General features: G+C 45.5%; 1 protein-coding gene across 2 annotated transcripts in view; it reads left to right on the top strand.

Annotated features, from left to right (window-relative positions):
• The window catches only part of C6 (complement C6), a 43,482-nt gene that overhangs the window by 4,489 nt on the left and 11,211 nt on the right, over positions 1 to 27,782 (top strand). For both annotated transcript variants that reach the window (XM_044276700.1, XM_044276701.1), the window contains 10 exons: positions 1,253 to 1,397; positions 4,821 to 4,959; positions 5,098 to 5,245; positions 7,788 to 7,988; positions 15,092 to 15,332; positions 16,643 to 16,765; positions 17,345 to 17,511; positions 19,032 to 19,257; positions 19,965 to 20,136; positions 23,568 to 23,679. In XM_044276700.1, the coding sequence (XP_044132635.1) occupies positions 1,253 to 1,397; positions 4,821 to 4,959; positions 5,098 to 5,245; positions 7,788 to 7,988; positions 15,092 to 15,332; positions 16,643 to 16,765; positions 17,345 to 17,511; positions 19,032 to 19,257; positions 19,965 to 20,136; positions 23,568 to 23,679 (1,674 nt within the window). The remainder of the gene's footprint in view (positions 1 to 1,252; positions 1,398 to 4,820; positions 4,960 to 5,097; positions 5,246 to 7,787; positions 7,989 to 15,091; positions 15,333 to 16,642; positions 16,766 to 17,344; positions 17,512 to 19,031; positions 19,258 to 19,964; positions 20,137 to 23,567; positions 23,680 to 27,782) is intronic.

Below are 27,782 nucleotides of genomic sequence, written 5' to 3'. Positions count from 1 at the left end.
CAGGGGTCTCAACAGAGGAGTATGTAGGGGATATAGGATTTATGACAGAGGAGAGGACAAAGAGATGTGGAGACAACATAAAAATCTGGAGTGGACAGTGAAAGAGGGATTGGGACAGTATAGAGTAGTCTGGAAGGACATAGGAGTCTGGAGAGGACAGAGGGGTCTGGAGAGGGCAGAGGAGTCTGGAGAGGGCAGAGGAGTCTGGAGAGGGCAGAGGAGTCTGGAGAGGGCAGAGGAGTCTGGAGGGGACAGAGGAGTCTGGAGAGGGCAGAGGAGTCTGGAGAGGGCAGAGGAGTCTGGAGGGGACAGAGGAGTCTGGAGAGGGCAGAGGAGTCTGGAGAGGGCAGAGGAGTCTGGAGGGGACAGAGGAGTCTGGAGGGGACAGAGGAGTCTGGATAGGGCAGAGGGGTCTGGAGGGGGCAGAGGAGTCTGGAGGGGACAGAGGAGTCTGGAGGGGACAGAGGAGTCTGGAGGGGACAGAGGAGTCTGGAGGGGACAGAGGAGTCTGGAGAGGGCAGAGGAGTCTGGAGGGGACAGAGGAGTCTGGAGAGGGCAGAGGAGTCTGGAGAGGGCAGAGGAGTCTGGAGGGGACAGAGGTATATGGAGGAAGCAGAGGAGCCTATGAGGACAGATGAGTCGTGACTCGTGACAGAAGAATCTGGAAGGGACAAAGTTGTCTGGAGGAGATAGAGGAGTCTTGAGTGGACAGAGGGGTCTTCGGGGGGAAAGAGGAGTCTGGTGGAGATGAAAACAAGAGTGTTGCCATTCACTGACAGCAAACACATATCTTGAAGAATTGAAACGCACAGATTCTCAATCTCAATTAGAAAGATGTAGAACTTTTTAGTTATACAGAGATTCATCTTTATATATACAGCGGTGGAATACCTCTTTAACACCACAGTACGAACTGTATAAACAGCTCTATATCTATTAACCTGTTGCATCCGGGACCAACAGATTTATTTTTCACTAATCTGATAAAGAGCAGGTTCTCATTGAAATGGGAATGATTCTTCAATAAAGCAGAATATCTCAGTTCACAGGAAATATAACGGCATATTTACTGTCTATACCCTTCAGGGTGTGTGGAAAGCTGGGTGATGTCCCAGTGTTATGGTTGTCAATCAGTGAGGACAAGACTAGGGGACATCCAGATAGAACACAATAATATAATACTCCCATCAGGCAGACATGCTGTACATTTGCTGATTGTTTTTTTCCATGTCCTGCTCCTTTATATTTCCAGTTCCGGGTTCGATCATTACAGCGCCCCTCTCAGTTTGGAGGTCAGAGCTGCGCAGGACAGTTATCAGACTCCCGGCCATGTATCCCAACCAAACTGTGTAATATTGAGGAAGCCGACTGCACGAAGAGGTTCCAATGTGACAGCGGTAAGACGAGGGTGACCATAATATAAGATAGATATGTGACGTCACATGGACAAACCATTCTCTTAAACAAAACAAAAAAAATGAATACTACATTTTTCCCTGTGGGGGGCGCTGCAGAGGAATTGAACATTTCCTTTCAGGTTCTTCCAGAGATTACAGGTCATCGTTGGGGATCCAAGTAGTGGAAGAAATTGTGACCAGCTTATCTTCAGGGACAGACACAGTTCCAGCACTACTAGAAGCCAAACCCCAGGGCTAGTGTACTCTTCCCAGGGTACCCAAGGCCTTATAGATAAACAGTTGTGACCTCAGGTATGGGGACATCATAATGGACAATGTCATTGATGCTTTCCTTTAAGGAGCAAGACCTGGTAGTGATGTCATAATATGAAGGCCTAAGGAAGCATTGCTTCAAGGCTAGAAATATGTTAGGTCTGGGGTCTGAATAAATATAGGAACTGGTCTGGAATCTGATTAATACAGGGATCAGGTCTGGGGTCTAATTAATAAAGTTGTCTGGTCTGGGTTCTGACAAATATAGGAGTCTGATATGGGGTATGATTAATATAGGAGTCTGGTCTAAGGTCTGATTTATATAGGTGTCATGTCTGGGGTATGATTTATATAGGAGTCTGGTATGGGGTCTAATTAATATAGAGGTCTGGTCTGGTGTTTGATTAATAAAGGTGCCTGGTCTAGGATTTAATTAATCTTGGAGTCTGGTCTGGGATCGTATTACTATTGGAGACTAGTCTGGGATCTGGTTTATGTAGGACTCTGGTCTAGGGTCTGATTAATATGGGGATTTGGTCTGGGGTCGGATTAATATAGGGGCCTGGTCTGGAGTCTGATTTATATGGGAGTCTGGTGTGGGGTTTCATTAATATAGGGTGTCTGACCCGGGTCATGATTACTATAGAGGTCTGATTAATACATGGGCCTGGTCTAAAATATGAATAATATAGGAGTCTAGTCTGGGGTTTGATTAATATAGGAGTCTGGTCTGGGTCCTGATACTATAGAGGTCTGATTGATATAAGGGTTTGTTCTAAAATATGATTACAATGAGTCTGGTGTGGGGTCTGATTAATATAGGGGTCTGATCTGGGGTCTGATTAATATAGGGGTCTGATCTGGGGTCTGATTAATATAGGGGTCCAGGGTCTGATTAATAATGGATTCTGGTCTGGGGTCTGATTAATATAGTGGTCTTGTCTGTGGTCCGATTAATATAGAAGTCTGGTTTGGGGCCTGATACATATAGGGGTCCAGGGTCTGATTAATACAGGGGTCTGGTCTGGGGTCTGATTGATAGAATGGTCTTGTCTGGTGTCTGATTAATATAGGAGTCTGGTCTAAGGTCTGAGATCATGAGGAGAGGGGCAGAAGATACTGCATAATTAAAACTGTGGGAGTCCGATCTGGTGAGTACCAGGAAGTATTGGCCCCTTTCTTTGGACTAGCCGCTGATGGCAGCTCTGAGAACAGGTACAGTATGTGCAGCAGTTTAGCAGTAGGTTCTAGGTAGGTGACACCGGTCACAATTACCTTCTCTTGTTTACATTGTCGCCGGCAAAGTTTTGTTGGATTTCAATCTCTCGCTTGTCCCTTCTGTTAACATTATTTTCCTACTACTTTAAATGCACAGCTTCAGAACACAAACTGTTTACTTGGAGGAAGCGGCGATAACCCACCGAGACATCAGCGAGCATCTGTTCAGTGCAAGGAGAAGCCGCTCGTCTGTTCCTTTTGTGATAATTACTACACTCACCTCTGATGTTTCTGGACAGGAAGGGAACAGTCAGATCCATCAAAGATATTACTGATTTGGATAATTTCATTTCCCAGCAGATGCTGACAGACCGTGGCAGAACGAAAGGAAACAGTTACATGTTTGTTTCCTTCATTTGCCCAAATAACTTGTAAATGTAGTCCACACAATGCATTCATTACAATTAATGGGGGAATTTACTAAAATGAAATCAATTAAAGAAACTTTAATCATAGAACGTCACATTCCCCATATTACGATTATAACTGAGAAATATATTAAAATCACCTTTACAAGTCCCAGAGGCTCAGCCATATCCCCCTTCTCCTCCTTACTGCCCTGTGTCAACTTGCTGCAGCAGGAAAGTACTGCATACAGATATATACAGCCACCACTAGAGGGAGCTCAGGAGATTACTACATACAGATATATACAGACACCACTAGAGGGAGCTCAGGAGATTACTACATACAGATATATACAGACACCACTAGAGGGAGCTCAGGAGATTACTACATACAGATATATACAGCCACCACTAGAGGGAGCTCAGGAGATTACTACATACAGATATATACAGCCACCACTAGAGGGAGCTCAGGAGATTACTACATACAGATATATACAGACACCACTAGAGGGAGCTCAGGAGATTACTACACACAGATATATACAGCCACCACTAGAGGGAGCTTAGGAGATTACTGCATACAGATATATACAGCCACCACTAGAGGGAGCTGAGTAGATTAATGCATACAGATATATACAGCCAACAATAGAGAGAACTCAGGAGATTACTACATACAGATATATACAGCCCCCACTAGAGAGAGCTCAGGAGATTACTGCATACACATATATACAGCCCCCACTAGAGAGAGCTCAGGAGATTACTGCACACAGATATCTACAACCAGCACTAGAGGGAGCTCAGGAGATTACTACATACAGATATATACAGCCACCACTAGAGGGAGCTCAGGAGATTACTACATACAGATATATACAGCCACCACTAGAGAGAGCTCAGGAGATTACTGCATACAGATATATACAGCCACCACTAGAGGGAGCTCAGGAGATTACTGCACACAGATATATACAGCCACCACTAGATGGAGCTCAGGAGATTACTGCACACAGATATATACAGCCACCACTAGAGGGAGCTCAGGAGATTACTGCATACAGATATATACAGCCACCACTAGAGGGAGCTCAGGAGATTACCGTATACATATATATACAGCCACCACTAGAGGGAGCTCAGGAGATTACTGCATACTGTGTTCAATGTATATACAATGTGCAAGCTCTCATGTGAGGTAGCTAATTAAACCACAATCTTATGGTTAACTCTATTTTATGCAGAGGTTTTGGAGCTCTGTATCAAAACAGAGATGCAACTGCTAAAAATTTATTATATCAATGTTTTAATTTTAAAATTATATGGGCTGTATATGGCAGTATTATATATTTATATATATATTGTAATGTGAGCTGCAATTATGAGCTAAATGGTCTAAAAATGGCAAGTGGCATGGGGGGGCCCTATGTTGCATGTTGCCCAGGGCCCCATTTTTTTTTTATAAGACTCCCATAAAGCACGTTGAATTTAAGATATTATATACTGTATATATTGTATACAGGTCGCTGCATCGACCCCAAGCTGAAGTGTAATGGAGACAATGACTGTGGAGACAATTCAGATGAAAGGGGCTGCAGGAGAAAGATCGAACCCAAAAGAAGCTTCGAGAACATCCCCGGGGTGCAGCTGATGGGAAATGGGTAAAACATGGAGTAAACAAATGATCTGATTTCTCCATATATAGAAATACATGGACCTAACGTGGATCGATGCAGCCCCAGCCCAGGGCACCCTCAGTCAATACACCTGCCTGATATAAATTCATGTCCCATGTTTAGGTATAACTACTTGTCCGGGGAGAGTCGGGGCGAGATCCTTGATAACTCATTTTTTGGAGGAAGCCGTGAAACAGTTTCTGGGAATGGAACAGGACCAAACAGGAAGTTATATCGGCTGCCTGCAAACGTGGAAAGCATCACATTTCAGGTGAGTACATCTCTTTTTGCATTTTGTCCAAGAGTACTAGAGAATAGTTGCCATATCTTTCACCTTCCAGAAGCTTTAGCCCTTGCCTGTGCTTGTAGGAGATCTGTGAATGTCCAGGAACCTCCTCAACCACTAAACAGTCCACCTAGTGTAATACAGTAAATAGGGGAGAGGAGCTGAAGAGGAGGAGGAGATGAGGAAGAGGAGGGGAGAGGAACTCAAGAGAAGGAGGGGAGAGGAGCTGAAGAGAAGGAGGAGGAGATGAGGAAGAGGAGGGGAGAGGAACTCAAGAGGAGGAGGGGATAGGAGCTGAAGAGGAGGATGAGACGAGGAAGAGGAGGAGAGAGGAACTCAAGAGAAGGAGGGGAGAGGAGCTGAAGAGGAGGAGGAGATGAGGAAGAGGAGGGGAGATGAACTCAAGATAAGGAGGGGAGAGGAGCTGAAGAGGAGGAGGAGGAGATGAGGAAGAGGAGGGGAGAGGAACTCAAGAGAAGGAGGGGAGAGGAGCTGAAGAGGAGGAGGAGATGAGGAAGAGGAGGGGAGAGGAACTCAAGAGAAGGAGGGGAGAGGAGCTGAAGAGGAGGAGGAGATGAGGAAGAGGAGGGGAGATGAACTCAAGAGAAGGAGGGGAGAGGAGCTGAAGAGGAGGAGATGAGGAAGAGGAGAGGAGAGGAACTCAAGAGAAGGAGGGGAGAGGAGCTGAAGAGGAGGAGGAGATGAGGAAGAGGAGGGGAGAGGAACTCAAGAGAAGGAGAAGAGAGGAGCTGAAGAGGAGGAGGAGATGAGGAAGAGGAGGAGGAGATGAGGAAGAGGAGGGGAGAGGAACTCAAGAGGAGGAGGAGATGAGGAAGAGGAGGAGGAGATGTAAAAGAGGAGGAGGAGATGAGGAAGAGGAGGGGAGAGGAACTCAAGAGAAGGAGGGGAGAGGAGCTGAAGAGGAGGAGGAGATGAGGAAGAGGAGGGGAGAGGAACTCAAGAGAAGGAGGGGAGAGGAGCTGAAGAGGAGGAGGAGATGAGGAAGAGGAGGGGAGAGGAACTCAAGAGAAGGAGGGGAGAGGAGCTGAAGAGGAGGAGGAGATGAGGAAGAGGAGGAGGAGATGAGGAAGAGGAGGGGAGAGGAACTCAAGAGGAGGAGGAGATGAGGAAGAGGAGGAGGAGATGTAAAAGAGGAGGAGGAGATGAGGAAGAGGAGGGGAGAGGAACTCAAGAGGAGGAGGGGATAGGAGCTGAAGAGGAGGAGGAGATGAGGAAGAGGAGGAGGAGATGAGGAAGAGGAGGGGAGAGGAACTCAGGAGAAGGAGGGGAGAGGAGCTGAAGAGGAGGAGGAGATGAGGAAGAGGAGGGGAGAGGAACTCAAGAGGAGGAGGAGATGAGGAAGAGGAGGGGAGAGGAACTCAAGAGGAGAAGGAGATGAGGAAGAGGTGGGGAGAGGAGGTGAAGAAGAGGGGTGGGGTAGCTGCAGCTTTTTACTTAGTATTTAAATGTAAAGGGGACATGGGAGGGTCAGTAGCAGTGAGAGGCGGCTAACTGGTTCATACCCAGCACAGCACCTACATCACATCAGGAGGAGCCTGGAAATCTGGAGAGAGAAAATGCACATTTCCATATTGGAGGCACACACTTCCTTCCTGTATTGTCTGTATAGGGGTGGCCATATTGGAGACACACATTTCCTTCCTGTATTGATAGTATAGGGGGGGTCATATTGGAGGCACACACTTACTTCCTGTATAGTTTGTATAGAGGTGGCCATATTAGAGCCACACACTTCCTTCCTTGATTGATAGTATAGGGGTGGCCATATTGGAGGCACACACTTCCTTCTTGTATTGTCTGTATAGGGGCGGCCATATTAGAGCCACATACTTCCTTCCTTTATTGTCTGTATAGGGGCGGCCATATTAGAGCCACACACTTCCTTCCTGTATTGTCTGTATAGGGGCGGCCATATTGGAGACACACACTTCCTTCCTGTATAGTTTGTATAGGGGCGGCCATATTGGAGGCACACACTTCCTTCCTGTATAGTTTGTATAGAGGTGGCCATATTAGAGCCACACACTTCCTTCCTGTATTGTCTGTATAGGGGCGGCCATATTGGAGACACACACTTCCTTCCTGTATAGTTTGTATAGGGGCGGCCATATTAAAGGCACACACTTCCTTCCTGTATTGTCTGTATAGGGGCGGCCATATTGGAGACACACACTTCCTTCCTGTATAGTTTGTATAGGGGCGGCCATATTGGAGGGACACACTACCTTCCTGTATAGTTTGTATAGGGACGGCCATATTGGAGACACACACTTCCTTCCTGCAACCTTATAACCTTATATGTGCGTATAGTGTTACCCTCTAGACCTCCAGCAGTGTAATAGAGCTGTCATTATATTACCATCCCTGTAATGATGAGATGACTCTGCTTATTCCGTCCCATTCTACACAGCATATAAATATGACAAGTTAGCTGAAGGTAACAGGATGTATCAGCCTATTGTGTGCTCTAGTGGTAATGTAATGTGTGTGTTTGTCCTTTCAACAGACGAAAGACGAGGAGGATGATGTGTCCTCTGATTTCTACAACAGTCTCATCAATTTCGCTCATTCCGGTAGCCAATCTGGCATTTATCAGGGGTCAGGAAGTAGATCTAGTGGAATTCCCATATTATTCCACTCTAAAAGTAAAACCAAAAGGACGTCCTCCTCATCCTTTAAGGAAGCCTTACAAGCCTCTTATAAGAAGGTAAAACAACAAGTGAATTCTGCGGGGTGAATGACTGTAGAGGCAACGCCCTGTACCTTCTGTTTGGGGCCCCAATCTGTGTGCCTCTAAAGGCCTTAGGACCGTTTCAGACATTCCGTTTTTGGTCAGTGTTTGCTCAGTGATTGTGAGCTGAAACCAGGAGCAGGTCAGAAACACCAAGCAGGGCCAAGTCCTTCCCTTATACCTTACCTAGATATGAGATAGATACAGAGGCGTAGCTAGAACTGACTGGGCCCCACAGCACATTTTTGTACGGGGCCCCCCCACACACTTACACACTTCTCCACAAACCCCCTCCTCCTGTCCAAACCCCTCTGATATGGCTATTTTGTGACTTTTCATTAACTTTTTTTTTTTGCCTCTCATTTTTAGCCCGACTTTATTGTTTTTTAACATTTCCAGTCGCTGACAGGGTTTATATTCAACTCAACCCCTTTAAAACCTGCGCTGCAATTGTAATAAACATGTCAGATTTACCTTTACAAGTATTTTAGCCTCTGTACCTTTTATACCTTTCATACTGCAGCCATGGACGCAGTCATACACACACTCTCCACATACATGGACGCAGTCATACACACACTCTCCACATACACGGACGCAGACACACACGCACTCTCCATATACATGGACGCAGTCATACACACACTCTCCACATACATGGACGCAGTCATACACACACTCTCCACGTACATGGACGCAGTCATACACACACTCTCCACGTACATGGACGAAGTCATAAACGCACTCTCCACATACATGGACGAAGTCATACACACACTCTCCACACACATGGACGCAGTCATACACGCACTCTCCACATACATGGACGCAGTCATACATGCACTCTCCACATACACGGACGCAGTCATACACACACTCTCCACATACACGGACGCAGTCATACACACACTCTTCACATACATGGACGCAGTCATACATGCACTCTCCACGTACATGGACGAAGTCATAAACGCACTCTCCACACACATGGACGCAGTCATACACGCACTCTCCACATACATGGACGCAGTCATACATGCACTCTCCACGTACATGGACGCAGTCATACATGCACTCTCCACATACACGGACGCAGTCATACACACACTCTCCACATACACGGACGCAGTCATACACACACTCTTCACATACATGGACGCAGTCATACATGCACTCTCCACATACATGGACGCAGTCATACATGCACTCTCCACATACATGGACGCAGTCATACACACACTCTCCACATACACGGACGCAGTCATACACACACTCTCCACATACACGGACGCAGTCATACACACACTCTTCACATACATGGACGCAGTCATACATGCACTCTCCACATACATGGACGCAGTCATACATGCACTCTCCACATACATGGACGCAGTCATACACACACTCTCCACATACATGGATGCAGTCATACACGCACTCTCCACATACATGGACGCAGTCATACACGCACTCTCCACATACATGGACGCAGTCATACACGCACTCTCCACATACATGGACGCAGTCATACACACACTCTCCACATACATGGACGCAGTCATACACGCACTCTCCACATACATGGACGCACTCATACACGCACTCTCCACATACATGGATGCAGTCATACACGCACTCTCCACATACACGTACGCAGTCATACACGCACTCACCACATACATGGACGCAGTCATACACGCACTCTCCACATACATGGACGCAGTCATACACGCACTCACCACATACATGGACGCAGTCATACACACACTCTCCACATACATGGATGCAGTCATACACGCACTCTCCACATACATGGACGCAGTCATACACGCACTCTCCACATACATGGACGCAGTCATACACGCACTCTCCACATACATGGACGCAGTCATACACGCACTCTCCACATACATGGACGCAGTCATACACGCACTCTCCACATACATGGACGCAGTCATACATGCACTCTCCACATACATGGACGCAGTCATACACGCACTCTCCACATACATGGACGCAGTCATACACGCACTCTCCACATACATGGACACGCTCATACACGCACTCTCCACATACACGGACGCAGTCATACACGCACTCTCCACATACATGGACGCAGTCATACACGCACTCTCCACATACATGGACGCAGTCATACACGCACTCTCCACATACATGGACGCAGTCATACACGCACTCTCCACATACATGGACGCAGTCATACACGCACTCTCCACATACATGGACGCAGTCATACACGCACTCACCACATACATGGACGCAGTCATACACGCACTCTCCACATACATGGACGCAGTCATACACGCACTCTCCACATACATGGACGCAGTCATACACGCACTCTCCACATACATGGACGCAGTCATACACGCACTCACCACATACATGGACGCAGTCATACACGCACTCTCCACATACTTGGACGCAGTCATACATGCACTCTCCACATACATGGACGCAGTCATACACGCACTCTCCACATACACGGACGCAGTCATACACGCACTCTCCACATACATGGACGCAGTCATACACGCACTCTCCACATACATGGACGCAGTCATACACGCACTCTCCACATACATGGAAGCAGTTATACACGCACTCCCCACATACATGGACGCAGTCATACATGCACTCTCCACATACATGGACGCAGTCATACACGCTCTCCTCACATGCATGGACACACTCTCCACATACATGGATGCACTCTCCATATACATGGATCACCATATACAGGTGAAACTCAAAAAATTAGAATATCGTGCAAAACTTCATTTATTTCAGTAATGCAACTTAAAAGAAATTGCATTAATTCTGCTTAAAATTAGAGTTTTGTGAAAAGGTTCCATATTCTAGGCTCAAAGTGTCACACTGTAGTCAGCTAATTAGTCCATACCCCCTGAGCAAAGGGGACCTCAAAATTGTGACTTTGGGGTTTCATAAGCTGTAAGCCATAATCATCCAAATTATAACAAATAAAGGCTTGAAATATCTCGCTTTGCCTGTAATGAGTCTCATATGTTAATTTCACCTTTTAATTTGCATTAGTGAAATAAATGAACTTTGCACAATATTCGCATTTTTCGAGTTTCACCTGTATCTAGATGCACTCAAATACACACAGTCTCCACATACATGGACGCACACATATACAATACACATATACAGACACCCAGCTTTCCTGCTGTGCCTCTCCCCCATACTCTGATGCCTCTGCACTTGTGCCATGCAGGATAGCAGGGAAGCTGGATGACATCTCATGATATAATTCACCCAGCTTTCCTACTGGGAAGTCTGGGAAAGCTGAATATACCCGCAGTTCCCCTGCCGCTCACATCACTGGCGCAGTGGTGGCAATCCAACCAGGAATCGCGTGTAGGAAAGGGGCGGGGCTATTCTAGCTCCGCCCACATTGGACCGTCCTGATGCTGGTCACTGAACTGAGGAGGGGGAGAGGCGGAGCAATGTCACTGATGTCAGGTCAGAGGTGCAAGTGCAGGAGCTGCTCTGACAGGGGCCCGGGGTGACCAAGTACAGTGACTGCTCCCGGGCCCCTTCTGAACTCGGCCCCGAAGCAGCTGCTTCCCTGAAAGCTACGCCACTGGATAGATAGGTAGTAACATAGTACATAAGGCCGAAAAAATACATCTGTCCATCCAGTTCGGCCTGTCATCCTGCAAGTTGATTCAGAGGAAGGCAAAAAAAAAACTGTGAGGTAGAAGCCAATTTCCCCCACTTAACCCCTTCACTACCGAGCCACTTTTTATCCCAGGCCGAATTTTGCAAATCTGACCAGTGTCACTTTATGTGGTGATAACTTTAAAACACTTTTGCTCATCCAGGCCATTCTGAGACAGTTTTCTCGTCACATATTGTACTTCATGACAGTGGTGAAATTGAATTTTCATTTTTATTTATAAAAAAAATACCAAATTTACCAAAGATTTAGAAAAATTTCAATTTCTCTACTTTTACAATACATAGTAATAACTCCAAAAATAGTTACTACTTTACATTCCCCATATGTCTACTTCATGTTTGGATCATTTTGGGAATAATATTTTATTTTTTGGGGACGTTAGAAGGCTTAGAAGTTTAGAAGCAAATCTTGAAAATTTTTCAGAACATTTCCAAAACCCACCTTTTAAGGATCAGTTCAGGAGAGTGTGTCCATCAGTGAAAAACGGACCGCAAAACAACAACGGTCGTGTGCATGAGCCCTAAGAGTCCGTCCCTTGAGGACACATAATGCTGGTTGTTGATGGCTTTCAATTATACATCAATGATATATTGCCATGGTCTGGTATACTGCATTTGTAGTAATAGTCGGACCTGCAATGGTTAAGTTCACTGTATTATACTGCGCAACAGACCGTTCTGTTTGATTTAAAATATTGTCTTCCAAATGACAAATTGATGCAGTTCCAAAGGTTCACCTTGCGCAGTCTAATATGGGTCTGGATGGTTATATGAGTAGATGTCGCAGCCACTAATGTGTAGCCGGCACTGTGTATGCACAACCCGCTGTGCTCGGCCTCCCACGTGGTTCTGTGTTGGGATGCCCAGATTTGCAGGTATATCCACAGGTAAATACGGGTGAATAGATTAGTACATGGAAGCGCTTGCAAATAATGTATCAGACAGAGTTCATCTAATCATAGATTAAGCGGGTACTGTGTTAAGAACTTACCATCACCACCTCCTCAGGCAGAGAGCTCCATAGTCTCACTGCTCTTACCATAAAGAATCCTCTTCTATGTTTGTGTACAAACCTTCTTTCCTCCAGACGCAGAGGATGTCCCCTCGTCACAGTCACCGTCCTGGGGATAAATAGATGATGGGAGTGATCTCTGTACTGACCCCTGATATATTTATACATAGTAATTAGATCCCCCTCAGTCGTCTTTTTTTTTAAGTGAATGACCCTAATGCTGATAATCTTTCAGGGTACTGTAGTTGCCCCATTCCAGTTATTACTTTAGTTGCCCTCCTCTGGACCCTCTCCAGCTCTGCTATGTCTGCATTGTTCACAGGAGCCCAGAACTGTACACAGTACTCCATGTGTGGTCTGACTAGCGATGTGTAAAGTGGTAGGACTATGTTCTCATCACGGGCATCTATGCCCCTTCTGATGCAACCCATTATCTTATTGGCCTTGGCAGCAGCTGCCTGACACTGGTTTTTGCAGCTTAGTTTGCTGTTTATTAAAATTCCTAGATCCTTTTCCATGTCAGTGTTACCCAGTGTTTTACCATTTAGTATGTACGGGTGACTTGCATTATTCCTTCCCATGTGCATAACTTTACATTTGTCAGTGTTAAACCTCATCTGCCCCTTCTCTGCCTAAGCCTCCAGTCTATCCAGATCCCTCTGTAGTAGTATACTGTCCTCTGTAGTATATATATACAGTATACTGTCCTCTGTAGTATATACACAGTATACTGTCCTCTTCCGTGTCAATTACTTTACACAGTTTAGTGTCATCTGCGAAAATTGATACTTTACTATGCAAGCCTTCTACAAGATCATTAATAAATATATTGGACAATAGGGCCTAATACTGACCCCTGAGGTACCCCACTAGTGACAGTGACCCAATCTGAGTGTGTACCGTTAATAACCACCCTCTGTTTTCGATCATTGTGCCAGTTACTTACCCACATACAGACATTTGCTCCCAGTCCGCGCATTCTCATTTTATATACTAACCTTTTATGTGGTACAGTGTCAAATGCTTTGGTGAAGTCCAGATACACGACATCCATTGATTCGCCGCTGTCAAGTCTAGAACTTACCTCCTCATAGAAACTGATTAAATTAGTTTGGCATGACCGATCCCTCACGAATCCATGCTGATATGGCGTTATTTGCTTATTTCCGTTGAGATGCTCTAAGATAGCATCTCTCAGAAAACCTTCAAACAGTTTACCCACAACAGATGTTAAACTTACCGGCCTATAGTTTCCAGTCTCTGTTTTTGGACCCTTTTTGAATATTGGCACCACATTTGCCATGCGCCAATCCTGTGGGACATTCCCTGTCAATATAGAGTCTGCAAATATCAGAAATAAGGGTCTGGCTATGACATTACTTAATTCCCTTAGGATACGGGGGTGTATGCCATCTGGTCCTGGTGATTTGTCTATTTTAATATTTTTAAGTCGCTGATGTACTTCTTCCTGGGTCAGACAGGACACTTTTAATGGGGAATTTATTTCAACATTCGGCATGTCATCTGACAGTTTATTTTCCTCAGTGAATACATTGGAGAAAAAAATATTTAACAACTTTGCTTTCTCCTCGTCGCTCTCTGCGACTCCCCCCTCATTACTCTTTAACGGGCCGACACCTTCAGTTTTATACTTTTTTACCATTTATATAATTGAAGAACATTTTAGGGTTAGTTTTGCTCTCTTTGGCAATTAATCTCTCGGTCTCTAGTTTGGCCGCTTTTATTTGTTTTTTACATGTTCTATTTTTTTCCTTATAGTTTTTCAGTGCTTCCGTGCTCCCCTCCTGTTTTAGTGATTTAACTGCTTTCTTTTTGTCATTTATTGCTTTCTTTACATTTCTATTTATCCACATTGGTTTCTTCTAGTTCCTTAACCTTTTATTCCCATACGGTATGTACCTCTCTGAGATTTTAAGATGCTTTTAAAGATATACCATTTTGTGGCTGTATTTTTATTTTTGAGGACTTTGTCCCAGTTAGTTAGGCCTATGGCCTCTCTTAGTTGGCTAAATTTAGCTTTTTTGAAGTTTGGTATTTTTGTTCCTCCCTGAATAAACACTCTTTTGAATGATAATTGGAAAGTTATTACTTTATGGTCACTGTTGTTCTGTCAGGTCTATTGGTTAATACTAAGTCCAGTATGGCCATCCCTCTAGTCGGGTCCTGAACCAGTTGGGAAAGGTAATTGTCTTTGGTTATTGCCAAGAACCTGTTTCCTTTATGAGATGTACAGGTAGATAAATAAATAGATAGATAGATAGATAGATAGATAGATACAATGTTTTAGCAGTATATTACTATTAAACTGTTTTTCTTCTAGAATTCTAACTTTATTCGGATCCATAAAGTGATCTCGGTGTCAGAATTCCGAATGAAGCCGGACAATCTGTGGCTGTCGGACGTCTTCCTGCGAGCTCTGAATCATCTGCCCTTGGAATACAACTATCCGCTTTACAGCAGAATATTTGATGATTTTGGCACCCATTACATCACAGCGGGCTCCATGGGTGGATTATATGACCTCCTCTACCAATATAGTGCGGAAGAGCTGAAGAGTTCAGGTACTAACAGACCCTGCACCACAGCACAGAGACTGGACTCCTGCTCCACCACTGACTGGACTCCTGCTCCACCACTGACTGGACTCCTGCCCCAACACTGACTGGACTCCTGCCCCACCACTGACTGGACTCCTGCCCCACCACTGACTGGACTCCTGCCCCACCACTGACTGGACTCATGCTCCACCACTGACTGGACTCATGCTCCACCACTGACTGGACTCCTGCTCCACTACTGACTGGACTCCTGCCCCAACACTGACTGGACTCCTGCCACACCACTGACTGGACTCCTGCCGCCCAACAACTGAACGGACTCCTGCCCCACCACTGACTGGACTCCTGCTCCACCACTGACTGGACTCCTGCCCCACCACTGACTGGACTCCTGCCCCACCACTGACTGGACTCCTGCCCCACCACTGACTGGACTCCTGCCCCACCACTGACTGGACTCCTGCTCCACCACTGACTGGACTCCTGCCCCACCACTGACTGGACTCCTGCCCCACCACTGACTGGACTCCTGCCCCACCACTGACTGGACTCCTGCCCCACCACTGACTGGACTCCTGCTCCACCACTGACTGGACTCCTGCCCCACCACTGACTGGACTCCTGCCCCACCACTGACTGGACTCCTGCCCCACCACTGACTGGACTCCTGCCACACCACTGACTGGACTCCTGCCCCACCACTGACTGGACTCCTGCCCCACCACTGACTGGACTCCTGCCCCACCACTGACTGGACTCCTGCCCCACCACTGACTGGACTCCTGCCCCACCACTGACTGGACTCCTGCCCCACCACTGACTGGACTCCTGCCCCACCACTGACTGGACTCCTGCCCCACCACTGACTGGACTCCTGCCCCACCACTGACTGGACTCCTTCTCCACCTCTGGAGGTTACATGAGGATAGATACAATGTAACAAGACATATTTGTATTATGTTATATGAGGTTACTGTAGCTTCACATTCCAGGCTCTTAGCTCGGTACATTAGATTTTTAGGGGGTCTTACCCCCAGGGTGATATGCGGCAGGCAATCCCTTTATAGTACAGCAGCGGAATATATTGATTGAGGTGTATAAGTCTCCCAGTTGTGGGGAATTTAGCAATGACGGCTCCCACCCGACATCAGTAGTGTAACCGCACATTGATCTCATTTCCCTGCACTGATCCTGATTACAGGATTTACATTCACTGATACATCCAGAATTCTGCCGGCTGCCGTGAGAACCAGTTGACGCCGCGCTGACGGGCACGTCCCTAAGCTCACTATATCCAATGTGTCTATTCTTAGGTCTGACCGTGTCTGAATCAACAGAATGTTCACGAACGGAAACAACGAAGCGGTTTCTTTTTTTTAAGAAGAAAACCGTGAAACACATATGTACGACCAACAAGATGAGCGAGCAACACGCAGGTACCGGCACTGTGCGAGTAATGTATGAAGGGGATCATATTATAGACCTCCTATCACCACCAGACACTAACGGGTTAGTCCCATCTCAACATTTCCATGGGATAAATGCCTGAGGGGTGCGGGTCCCACCTCTGAGAACCACACCTATTCTAAGAGACTTTGCTGCGCATGCGCAGCTCTTTCCATTGACTTCTATGGTCATTACAAAGGAACCTTTTCTTTCGGACTCCAATAGAAGTGAATGGAGAGAGCTGCCCATGCCAACGGCCAATGTATATTTTTCCAGAGAATCTGCAGAAATCTAAGGCTGCCACCTGAATTTCTGCAGCGCATGCGCCGACAGATCCACACAAGGGTTAGTCCTCAACTTTTCAAAATCGCAGACACTTCAGCTCTCAGGATCCACAGTGCAGTCATCATTCCGCATGGATCTTTTCATACCCTCTTCACTTGCCTTGGAGGTGGATTTGATTGAATTGGAGCCTAAATCTCTATCAAGTCCTGAGGGTGTGAACGCGTGGTACGTGTATCCGTTGTATCGGGTGCTGCCTCTTGTAACCAGCCTCACTTTCCTCTCAGGTTCATTTTTACAGTCCTCTGAAAAATCGATATCTCTTGTCAAAGGCGGCCGGGCGGAATATGCAGCGAAATTAGCCTGGCAGAAGAAGGGTTCCTTCCCAGAGCACAACGTCTACGCAGAATGGAGCGCGTCCACCGCGGATAACCCTGTGGTGGTGGATTTTGAGGTAATGTAAGCTTATTCTGGTTCATTGGCATACCTGGCACAAAATGTTTGCTGCTAGAGGACACATGTGCTTCATAAAACTCAATGTCACAAACCCACACGGTGTGTATTATCTTGTATGCAAACTGAACTGATTGCAATCCTTTCTGCTGCCACTAGATGGAGTTCACTGCAAACTAATTCATGATTGAGGCCAGTGGGAGCTGTACTTGCAGGGTGCTCCCCCTAGTGGCGGCTGCTGGAAGACAGAATTTTCTCATTTAGTTTTTGGGACTATTGTGGACTATTTCAATGAAATCAGAATAAATTATAGGCATAGTTGCAATGCTCGCGCCCTAGGGGTCTTATGTGAATGTAATGGTGATGGTGTGCCGAATGAGGGTAGTAGTAAAGTTTAGTTGTCCCCTGGGCCGGCCTGCAGTGGAGGGAAAGACAGCACTAAATCCTCTGGGGCACTCTCTATTGCAGGGAACACCAGACAGATGGTGGTTGAGGTGCCCTTGATGGTAATGGGTATTTAAGGTGCTTTGGTGGCTGGGCCCCTGTGTTGTTCGTGACGCCAGCACCGTACGGTGCAAATGTTGAGGGTAGTAGAAAGGATGAGGAGTCAGTTGTAGTAGAAACAGTTGAACATTTATGTAAATCAAATGTCTCAAGACCGTTGGTACAGTTCTTCAGTACAGTACACTTGTATGGCATAAAGGAGGATTCAGAAATTAGTTTAACTGTAATCCTTACAACAGGTCTGGCAATTGTCTTTTGAGGAGTTTTCCTAAAGCTGTTACTTTACAGGCAAGACAAAAGTTCTCTTATTAAATAGTTCTACTTTAAGTCCAATCTCTGGCACTCAGGTACTGAATATAATGGTTTCCTTACTTTATATTGAGCAATCCAATAAGGGCGTTCTCCCTCGTGGCAGGCAAACTCTCTGCTACATTATTTGATGCAGGATGCTCTCCTGAAATATTCAGGTTCACTATGTCCCAGAAGGCATTTAGTGAAAAAGGATAATTATGGCCTTTAATTATCCAGTTGTGTCCAGGTACCCTTAAGTTCCTCCTGGACACTGGTGCTTGTGAAGTCCCTTGGCTAGACTCAGCTCTAATCTTCGCTAGACTTTCTCTATATTCGTACATAGACTCACTTGTCTGTGCTGGGCTGCTGTGACTACTTGGTCTGTCATCTCCAGGCTTGATCAGGGCCCAGAGGAAACACTCCACTACACACTCTCCACTAAGTCAGCAAACCCCAAGCTATATATAATATGTGGCACCAGCACCACCTAGGGGCGAATAGATGTAATGACAATGCCAGCCTGAACTTAGGAATTACAATACTTTAAATACATATACAGAAATTTAAGGAAACCATTTATACACACATAAGTGGGACACTGCACTGTTTGCCCCATAAACGTTGCGCTGCGTGCAGTTTGGGGCGCCATGATTTGCTGAGGGGCCCACATTAAATATCTTCGCACCTTCTGCATTTCAAGATGTCCTCCTATTATTGATATTGCAGCTGAAGCCGATTGTGGATCTGTTGACTGGTTTTCCGTGTGCGGTGACAAAAAGGCGCAACCTCCTGAAAGCGTTTGATGAGTATTTAGGAAATTTTGACCCGTGCCGCTGCTCGCTGTGCCCTAATAACGCCAGGACTGTATTACTGGACACTGAGTGCCACTGTGTGTGCCAGCCCGGCACCTATGGGGAAAGTTGTGAGAAACGGGCTCCAGATTACAATTCAGGTAAAGTAGCGTCTAATGTAAAGAGCCTAATGTAAATGTAAAGCAGGACTGTGTTTAGATAATATCGTCATACAGTGCTCAAATAATTCATCTATGCAGTATGCAAACAATACCATCATGCAGTACTCAAACAATACCATTATACAGTGCTCAAATAGTGCAATCATACTGTGTCCAAATAATACCATCATACAGGACTCACATAATACCATTATGTGGTGCTTAAATAATACCACCATATACCTTATTCAACTAATTCCATCATACAGTACCAAATAATATCATTAAAAAGCGCCTTAAATTACAATCAAAAAGTGCTCAAATAATACCACAATAAAGGGCTAAAATAACACCACCATACCATGCCCAAATAATACCATTTTACAGTTCACAAATAACACCAACATACAGTGCTCAAATAATACAGTTGTACATTTCTCACATGATACCATCATATAGCGCTCAAATAATAACACATTACAGTACTCAAATAATACTACCATATTGCGCTCACATACTGTGCACATATAAAACCAACATACAGTGCACATTTAATATCATCATACAGTGCGGAAATAATGCTGTAATATAATACTGCTATACAAATTAATATTAGGATTCTTTTTAGTGGCCAGTCCCCGGACACCTGTGGTCCTCCACCAATGAGTTTGACCTTAGTTAACCCATTGTTGTCTTACCTCCTCTAGTTGTGGTTGACGGGTCTTGGAGCTGTTGGTCAGCCTGGAGCTCATGTGACGCCTTCTCAAATAAGAAGAGAACGAGGCAGTGTAACAACCCTACCCCTCGTAATGGGGGCAAACCATGTGAGGGTCCGCAGATGGAGGAGGACTATTGCTACGTCGCTCTTTTTGAAGACAAGTAGGTCAATCAGATGTGCATAATATTATACATTTCATATATACATGGAGGCAGAACGGGCACCTGCTATGGGGCGGTGGTGGCAGGGGATGAGGAAAACTGGAAACTGGTATGGCAGAACTATAGCAGATTGTAGCAGAGTTAACTGGAGACTGATGTAGCAGAGTTGATGTAGCAGAGAAGCTGCACTTGGATGAAGATCTGGGCAGAGGTTGGCATCCCACCAGCCAAACTAGGTTCAGATAACCCGTTGGAATGATGTTATCAGTGCAGACAGTGGCAACCCACGGTGTAGAAAAAGAGACAGAGCCTGCCAGAGGAAGGGAGCAAACGGGTCTGGATCCAGGAGAGGTGAGTAACAAAGCTACAATGTTCCCAGGTCACTGCCGGGATAACACATCATCAGGTATCTACGGAATGTTGTTTGCTCTGTCTTATACTGCCATTCTTTCTGTAAACAGCAGTTTTTTGGAGTATTAGTCGGGGATTTGCAATGACCTACAGATCCACTGCAAAAGGGTTAATGCTTTGGTTCACTTAAAAAAATTGTTGCAGTGTTTACTGAGATGACAACTGTGCACATTTAGTGCTGTAAACGGCTAATGTAGCTTAATATACACTCTGTATTCCAGAAGGCTATGTATGGGTGAGGAAATAGTTAACTGACAGTGCTTAGTAATAGTTGCTGGGCAGTGGACTGGTCACCTTCTCCTCTGGCTAGTTAGGAGTTCCTGGCAAGTCATCTTACATGCTGCTAATAGGTGTGTAAGCCAGATAAGGAACAGCAGGAACATTCTTCTCCAGAGAGAGTCCACCCTCTGTGAGCGAGAGCTGCCAGAAAAGCAAGTTTGCTAAGAGCCATATCCCTAGGGAAAGAAGCTGAAACAGCAGTTGCTGACCGCCGATGTCCGAGCCCTCCTGCACCTATATAAGTGGTCCAGCCCCCTTCCCAGGTGCCTGAGCGTCAAAGTTCCTTGTATCCTGCAAAGGTTGCTGTTACCTGTGCTTGTGTTTCTCGACTCCGCTACCTGTGTGACCTTTACCTGCTCTACCTCGACTCTCCTCTTGCTGACCCAGATTACCTGCCCTGACCCATTGCCTGTTTGACTTTGCCTCTGCCTCATCCTTCAGTCCTGCACTGTTGCTCCTGGTTACGACTCGCCCTGCTGACTACATCCATACCTCTGGTACTTTGCACTGGTACCCTCTGGTCCGCCTGGACCAGCTGCCTCGTGTGCAAATCCTCCTAAAGTTAGTCACCTGGTGTCCCCCTTGACAAAGTCTATCCCCACCATCAGAGGTAATGTGAAGAACCGGTGGTTCACTTAGACAACGCCTTAGAGGAGGTAAGACATGTGGCACAGTGGGTTCACACCCACTGGTTTGTGGCAGAAGCATAAAATTTGTGCAGGTGGTTGAGGACCATAAGGGACCGTGCTTAGATAGAGGCAGTAAAGGTAATCTGCACATGTTGCTGTAGGCTTTACTGCACATGGTTTGGGTTTGATTGCTTCGGACTCCCGCCACATTACTAAGACAGACCGGCCATCCGGTCTAGGACTGCACCCCACAGTTGCAGAGAAATATTGAGAGTTTGTAATCATTTGTTCATTTGGCAAGATTTCATGGTATATCTAGAGAGAGACTTAGATGGGACCATCATATAATCAAGCTGTGTACATAAAAAGTCCGGACCGCACGTGTCATAAATATAAGGTATAAAACAGTTTTTTTTCTCTTCCTCCCTTCAAAAAGTTACCAAGGTCTGCAGATCTCCTACTGATGGATATCCTGCAACTTACAAAGAAAAACAATAGGGTAGATCCGTATGTTTGTACTTCCCTGTGATGCACAGATTGTACTTACAAGGCACTCCACCAATATCAAGCGTATCACAGATTTCCTCTGCAATCTAGTTGGTTCTCCGCAGGGAAGGTGCACGGTCACACGCTGTTACACAGGGTTCAACCACGGACTTGATTACAGCATACGCCTGGTGAGTCTGCTGGGGTTCCCAACTTCTTTAGGTTCAAAATTTTAAACATGCACTTTAAAATCGCATAAAAATCCCAGCCTCTTTTCTCCTTGCCCGACCCAGGTTTCGCTCCTTGAGCTTCGTCATGGGCAAGGAGCGAAACCTGGGAAGTTGGGAACCCCAGCAGACTCACCAGGCGTATGCTGTAATCAAGTCCGTGGTTGAACCCTGTGTAACAGCGTGTGACCGTGCACCTTCCCTGCGGAGAACCAACTAGATTGCAGAGGAAATCTGTGATACGCTTGATATTGGTGGAGTGCCTTGTAAGTACAATCTGTGCATCACAGGGAAGTACAAACATACGGATCTACCCTATTGTTTTTCTTTGTAAGTTGCAGGATATCCATCAGTAGGAGATCTGCAGACCTTGGTAACTTTTTGAAGGGAGGAAGAGAAAAAAAACTGTTTTATACCTTATATTTATGACACGCGCGGTCCGGACTTTTTATGTACATTTCTTGAAAGTGTAATCTACCCCACAACACTCCACGGACCTGCAGCAGTTTTTTGCGGACTGGTGATTAAGTATATTTTTTTACAATATAATCAAGCTGGCCTGGATATTGATCTCCATACCTCAACCAGGTTCCCTCGCCAGGAGACGTGAAATGTTTTCAAAGCTTAAAACTTGACATGTCTGAGGGATGTGGAGCCGAGAACATTACTAACGCCCATGAATAAGTGAGAGGCAGACACCGAGCGCAGAGGCCTGCAGAGACGGGACAGCGGGTAGACGAAGAATGAAGAATGCGCACATTACTTCGGTTTCCTCGCTCCTTGGCTCATTTCCAGTGTTCTCTGGTGTCTCTGCTCCAGACGTGAACAGAAAGTTATTAAATGTGTTCACCTTTGAACTAAACAAGCATTCTTTGGAAGCATTTATTTATTTATTTATTTATTTGCTTCTCTCCATGTGAAAGCAAATGACAAAATATTACAGTTCCTGCAGTGGCCAGTAGATGTCAGCACAACACGCAGACCAATAACCCACTGACATCTCATTTTACAGCCTACAGCAAAACTGAATGTTATCAGCTAAGAGATAGAGAGATGAAATAACTAGGTATCTAGATAGAGTATCCCATATCTATCTATCTTACAAAGTATCAAATGTCTATGTGTCTAATTTGTATCTATCTCATATATATATTATATTATATATCAATCCATCAAATATCTATCTATGTTCTAGCTATCTCATATCTATCTATCTATCTATCCCATATCTATCTATGTACCTCATATCTATCTATCTATCCCATATCTATCTATGTACCTCATATCTATCTATCTATCTATCTATCTATCTCATATCTATCTATCTATCTATCTAATATCTGTCTATATATTTAATATCCATATTTCTCATCTATCTCTATATATCTGTATTTTTTAGAGGAGCGCTCTGTATTAACGACAATGAAGACAAGAAAGAAGTGGATCAGAAACATCCCGATCCTGACAGTGGATGTCCCAAACCTGAGCCCCCAGAACATGGACTACTCGCGGTAAGCCCTTGTCTCTATACTGTGGGGTGGGACCAGCGGTGGTGGAGCTCTGGGAGGATTGTTCAGATACTTTTCGGTGTCATGACCAGACACAAGCACTGCTTCACATGATTTCTTTCTTGTTTTTATTTCCAACTTCTTCTCGTTTTTATTAGTCAAGAAATAAACAGAATAAACCATTACTCTTTTTTTTAGAGACCTATAAATTTATCAGGCAATATTCCTAAAAGACATAACATGTATCAGACGCGTCTTCTGCTGTATCTGGTGATATAGACTTGTAGTTCAGGGTTGTGGGACATGAATTAGGAGAAGGCTGAGGAGTTATGTCTAGTGTAACTTTATTATATCATTGTGTTTTACTACATAAGTGCCTCCCCATTCTGAGACAAGTGATGGAAGGATGGACAGACAGACAGATAGATATATAGATAAATAGGTTAGATATTGTAGAAAGATATTAGATTGATTGATCTGAGATAAATATGGATGGATGGATCGATCGATGGATGAATGGATAGATGGATAGATAGATAGATAGATTTGGAGAGCTCAATGCAAGAACAGGGAGGGAGAGAGACTACCTGACCACTGATGGAAACGTCTATATATTCGGAGCAGACACTGACTGTGACAGCATAGTGTACACAGAGAGGAACAGCTATTAACGGTGCAACGGGCGCCCCCCCCCCCCCCCCCCCCCGGGCCCTCTAAGAGGAAAAAAGTACTTGTTTTCATGACGTCATTTGCAGTGAGGCAACAAGGGCACAGGGCCCCTTTTTAGTGATACTGTGGATGGTACCCAGGTGTAGGAATGCCAGAGTGGTGTAGGATGGCCTTATTGTTGGTGCACGTGTCACGGTGCTCCTACCTGGATACGCTGGACCCTAGGCGTTGGCTCCGAAGCAATGAAAAGGGGGGAATGTTGATGAAGGGGATGAAGAAATCGAATTTAAATTGAATAGACAGCTCCATTCTATGAGACTGTAGCGCTGCCTTGTTTGCTGCCACCTGCTGGTGAATCAGGCATATTACACATGAACATAAACAGTTGCAAAATAGGAAATGCACTTTATATAGGACTTGGAATAAATACACAGGATGACACTAAGTTAACCATAGGAGATAGTAGTGAGGTGCAGAAGTGGTAATGGCACTCTGGGGCGTTACAACGGCACAGATAACAAAAGTGTCCGAAAAATGCTGAACTTATATCAAAGCATCGGAATTCATATTCTCAATGGCCGTACCAAGGGAGACTCTCTTGGTAGACATACCCTAAAATCCCCTGTAGGCAGCATTGTGGTAGACTACACCATCACAGATATGGACCCCACAAATTTTGGTGGAATCATAGTAGTCACCCCACAAACACACCTGTCAGACCACAACCAACTGCTCCTATACATTCAATCCACAAGCAAACCAACTACACAAACACCACAGTAGAACAGCCTCATAACCTACCTCCATCTCTTAAATGGTCCAAGATGTCAGCCCAGAAGTAAATGGAGACCATAAACAGCACAGAGATCCATGAGATACTCCATAGCTTCCATAATAAAGTGTGTGAGCTGAACCCAGAAGGAGTAAATCTTGTAGTAAAGGAGTTCAACAATATACTTTACACTATGGTTGAAATTTCCAAGTTCAAAAGATGTAACAAGAGGCCAAGAAAGCAGCAACCCAACAGTTGGTTTGACTGGGAGTGTAAAGATATAAGGAAGGAGCTAAGAACAGCCTCAAATAGGAGACACTGAGACCCAAACAACCCTAGTCTGAGGGAAGCCTACTACACCACACAATGTCAATACAAAACCATCCTCAGAAAGAAAAAACAAAGCAACATCTCAACTAAGCTCCTCCAAATCCAAGACGCTCTCCAGAACAACTTCTTCTGAGAACTATGGAAGCACATGGACAAAACCAGTAAGAACACCAATCTCCACATCCAAAATGGCAACATCTGGCTCCAGTACTTCAAGGACCTTTATAAAGACATCTCGAGGGAGGACCGAAGCCCAGAACAAAAAGAGATCACGGCAAAGCTGACGGATATGGAGTAAAAAAATTAAAGATTTCCCAAACCCTCTAGACACATCGATCACACTGCAGGAGATAACAGAGAGGATCTCAGCGATAAAGAGTAAAAAAAGTCAGCGGCCCAGATGGGATCCTCCTAGAAATGATCAAATACAGCCCGCCAGGTATCCAGGCCGCAATAGTAAAACTCTACAATGTTGTGCTGAGTGCCGGCTACTTCCCCCAGAGCTGGAACCAGGGCATCATCACCCCATACACAAAAGTGGAGACAGGTACGACCCGGCCAACTATAGAGGGATATTTGTCAGCAGCAACCTGGCGAAACTCCTCAGCAGTATCCTGAATAAGAGAATCCTCAGCTTCCTCACCCAGCATAACGTCCTCAGCAGAAGCCAAGCCAAGAAAGATCTATGCCTGCTTTGTGAACTTTAAGAAGGCCTTTGACTCCGTGTGGTACCCGGGCCTATTCCAAAAACTTCTCAAAAGTGGAATAGGATGAAAAACATACAGTGTCATCACAGCGTGAAGGTAAATGGGAGGAGAGCGGCTTATTTCTGGCAGAGCCGAGGAGTCAGACTGGGGATGCAGCCTTACCGAGGTGCAATTTCTGCTTTATGCAGATGATCTTCTGCTATTACCACCAACTGAGAAAGGTCTCCAAAATAACCTAGAAATTCTAGAGAAATTCAGCATCACATGGGCATTGCCCATCAAGCCAAAGAAAACCAACATCATGGTGTTCCAGAAAAGAAACCAGAAAGCAGCCGGGCATCTTCCCTTCCTGCCAAACAACTGTCCATTTTCAGAAACTGACAGCTACACCTACCTGGGACTAGAAATGAGCCTGTCAGGGAGCTTTAAGCAAGCCATAGACACACTGAAAGAGGCGTGCAAAACCTTCTATGCCATCAGAAGGCGTCTGTATCATCTCAAGGCACCAGTGACCATCTGGTTTATAATCTTAGACAGCATCATCGCCCCAACCCTTCTGTGTGACAGCGAAGTCTGGGGCCCAGACACATAACTAGACTGGTCAAAGTGGGACTCTGGGCCAACAAAAATATTCCACCTAGAATTCTGCAAACACCTCCTCCAGATCCATGGGAGCACCTCTAACAGAGCCTGTTGAGCAGAGCTGGGCACATTCCCATTATACATTGCTATCCAGAAGAGGGCGCTATCATTCAGAGCCCATCTACATAGCAGCAGTCCCAGCTCCTACCATCACAAAGCCTTGCTGCACTAAGAAGCCTCAGAAAAACAAAGCAGCCCGCAACAAGTCACCCAAAACCAACCTGACAAAGGTGGAAATCCAGAAGACAATACACAAGGGCATAGAGGAGTATATCAGTGTCTGGAGGAACAACATAAGAACATCACAAAAGCTGACCATCTACTAGATACTGCAGAGAGAGTACAAACTGGCTCCATATCTGGAGAAACTCTCCAACCCCAGAGACCAACAGATCCTGAGTCGGTACAGACTAAACGCCCACAGCCTGCTCATTGAATCCGGACAGCACTACTGACAGAGGTACATGCCGAGAGAGAGCAGAATGTCCCAGCAGTGTGACCAGGAGTTTGTGGAGGATGAGGCTCATTTTCTGCTGCGGTGCCTCAAACACTCAGCAGTGAGGGACACTCACTTCAGGAGACTGTCTGGTCTCTTCCCAGACTTCACCTCCATGGAGGAGGAATAGACACTATCGATACTGCTGGGGGAAGGGGAGAACACAACGACCATAGCAGTGCCTGCCATTGACTGAGAGGAGCCTGATATTACTCAGCAGTGAGGGAGACTCACTTCAGGAGGCTGTCTGATCTCTGCCCAGGATTCACCTCCATGGAGAAGGAAGAGAGACTCTCAATACTGCTGGTGGAAGAAGAGAACACAGCGACCATAGCAACATAATATGTCAGTGCCTGCCATAGACTGAGAGGAGCCTGATATACCATGGACTTATACCCCCATCATGGATGTGTCCACATCCCCCAAACCTACCCAATTGTTTCTCTCTTACTTTGGCAATGCTATTATGTATTTAGTCCTGCCAATAAAG

Source organism: Bufo gargarizans, chromosome 1 (assembly GCF_014858855.1).
Source record: "Bufo gargarizans isolate SCDJY-AF-19 chromosome 1, ASM1485885v1, whole genome shotgun sequence".
NCBI classification, from domain to species: Eukaryota; Metazoa; Chordata; class Amphibia; order Anura; family Bufonidae; genus Bufo; species Bufo gargarizans.
The sequence above is the reverse complement of the archived record's forward strand: the minus strand, read 5'-3'. Positions and strand labels throughout refer to the sequence as shown.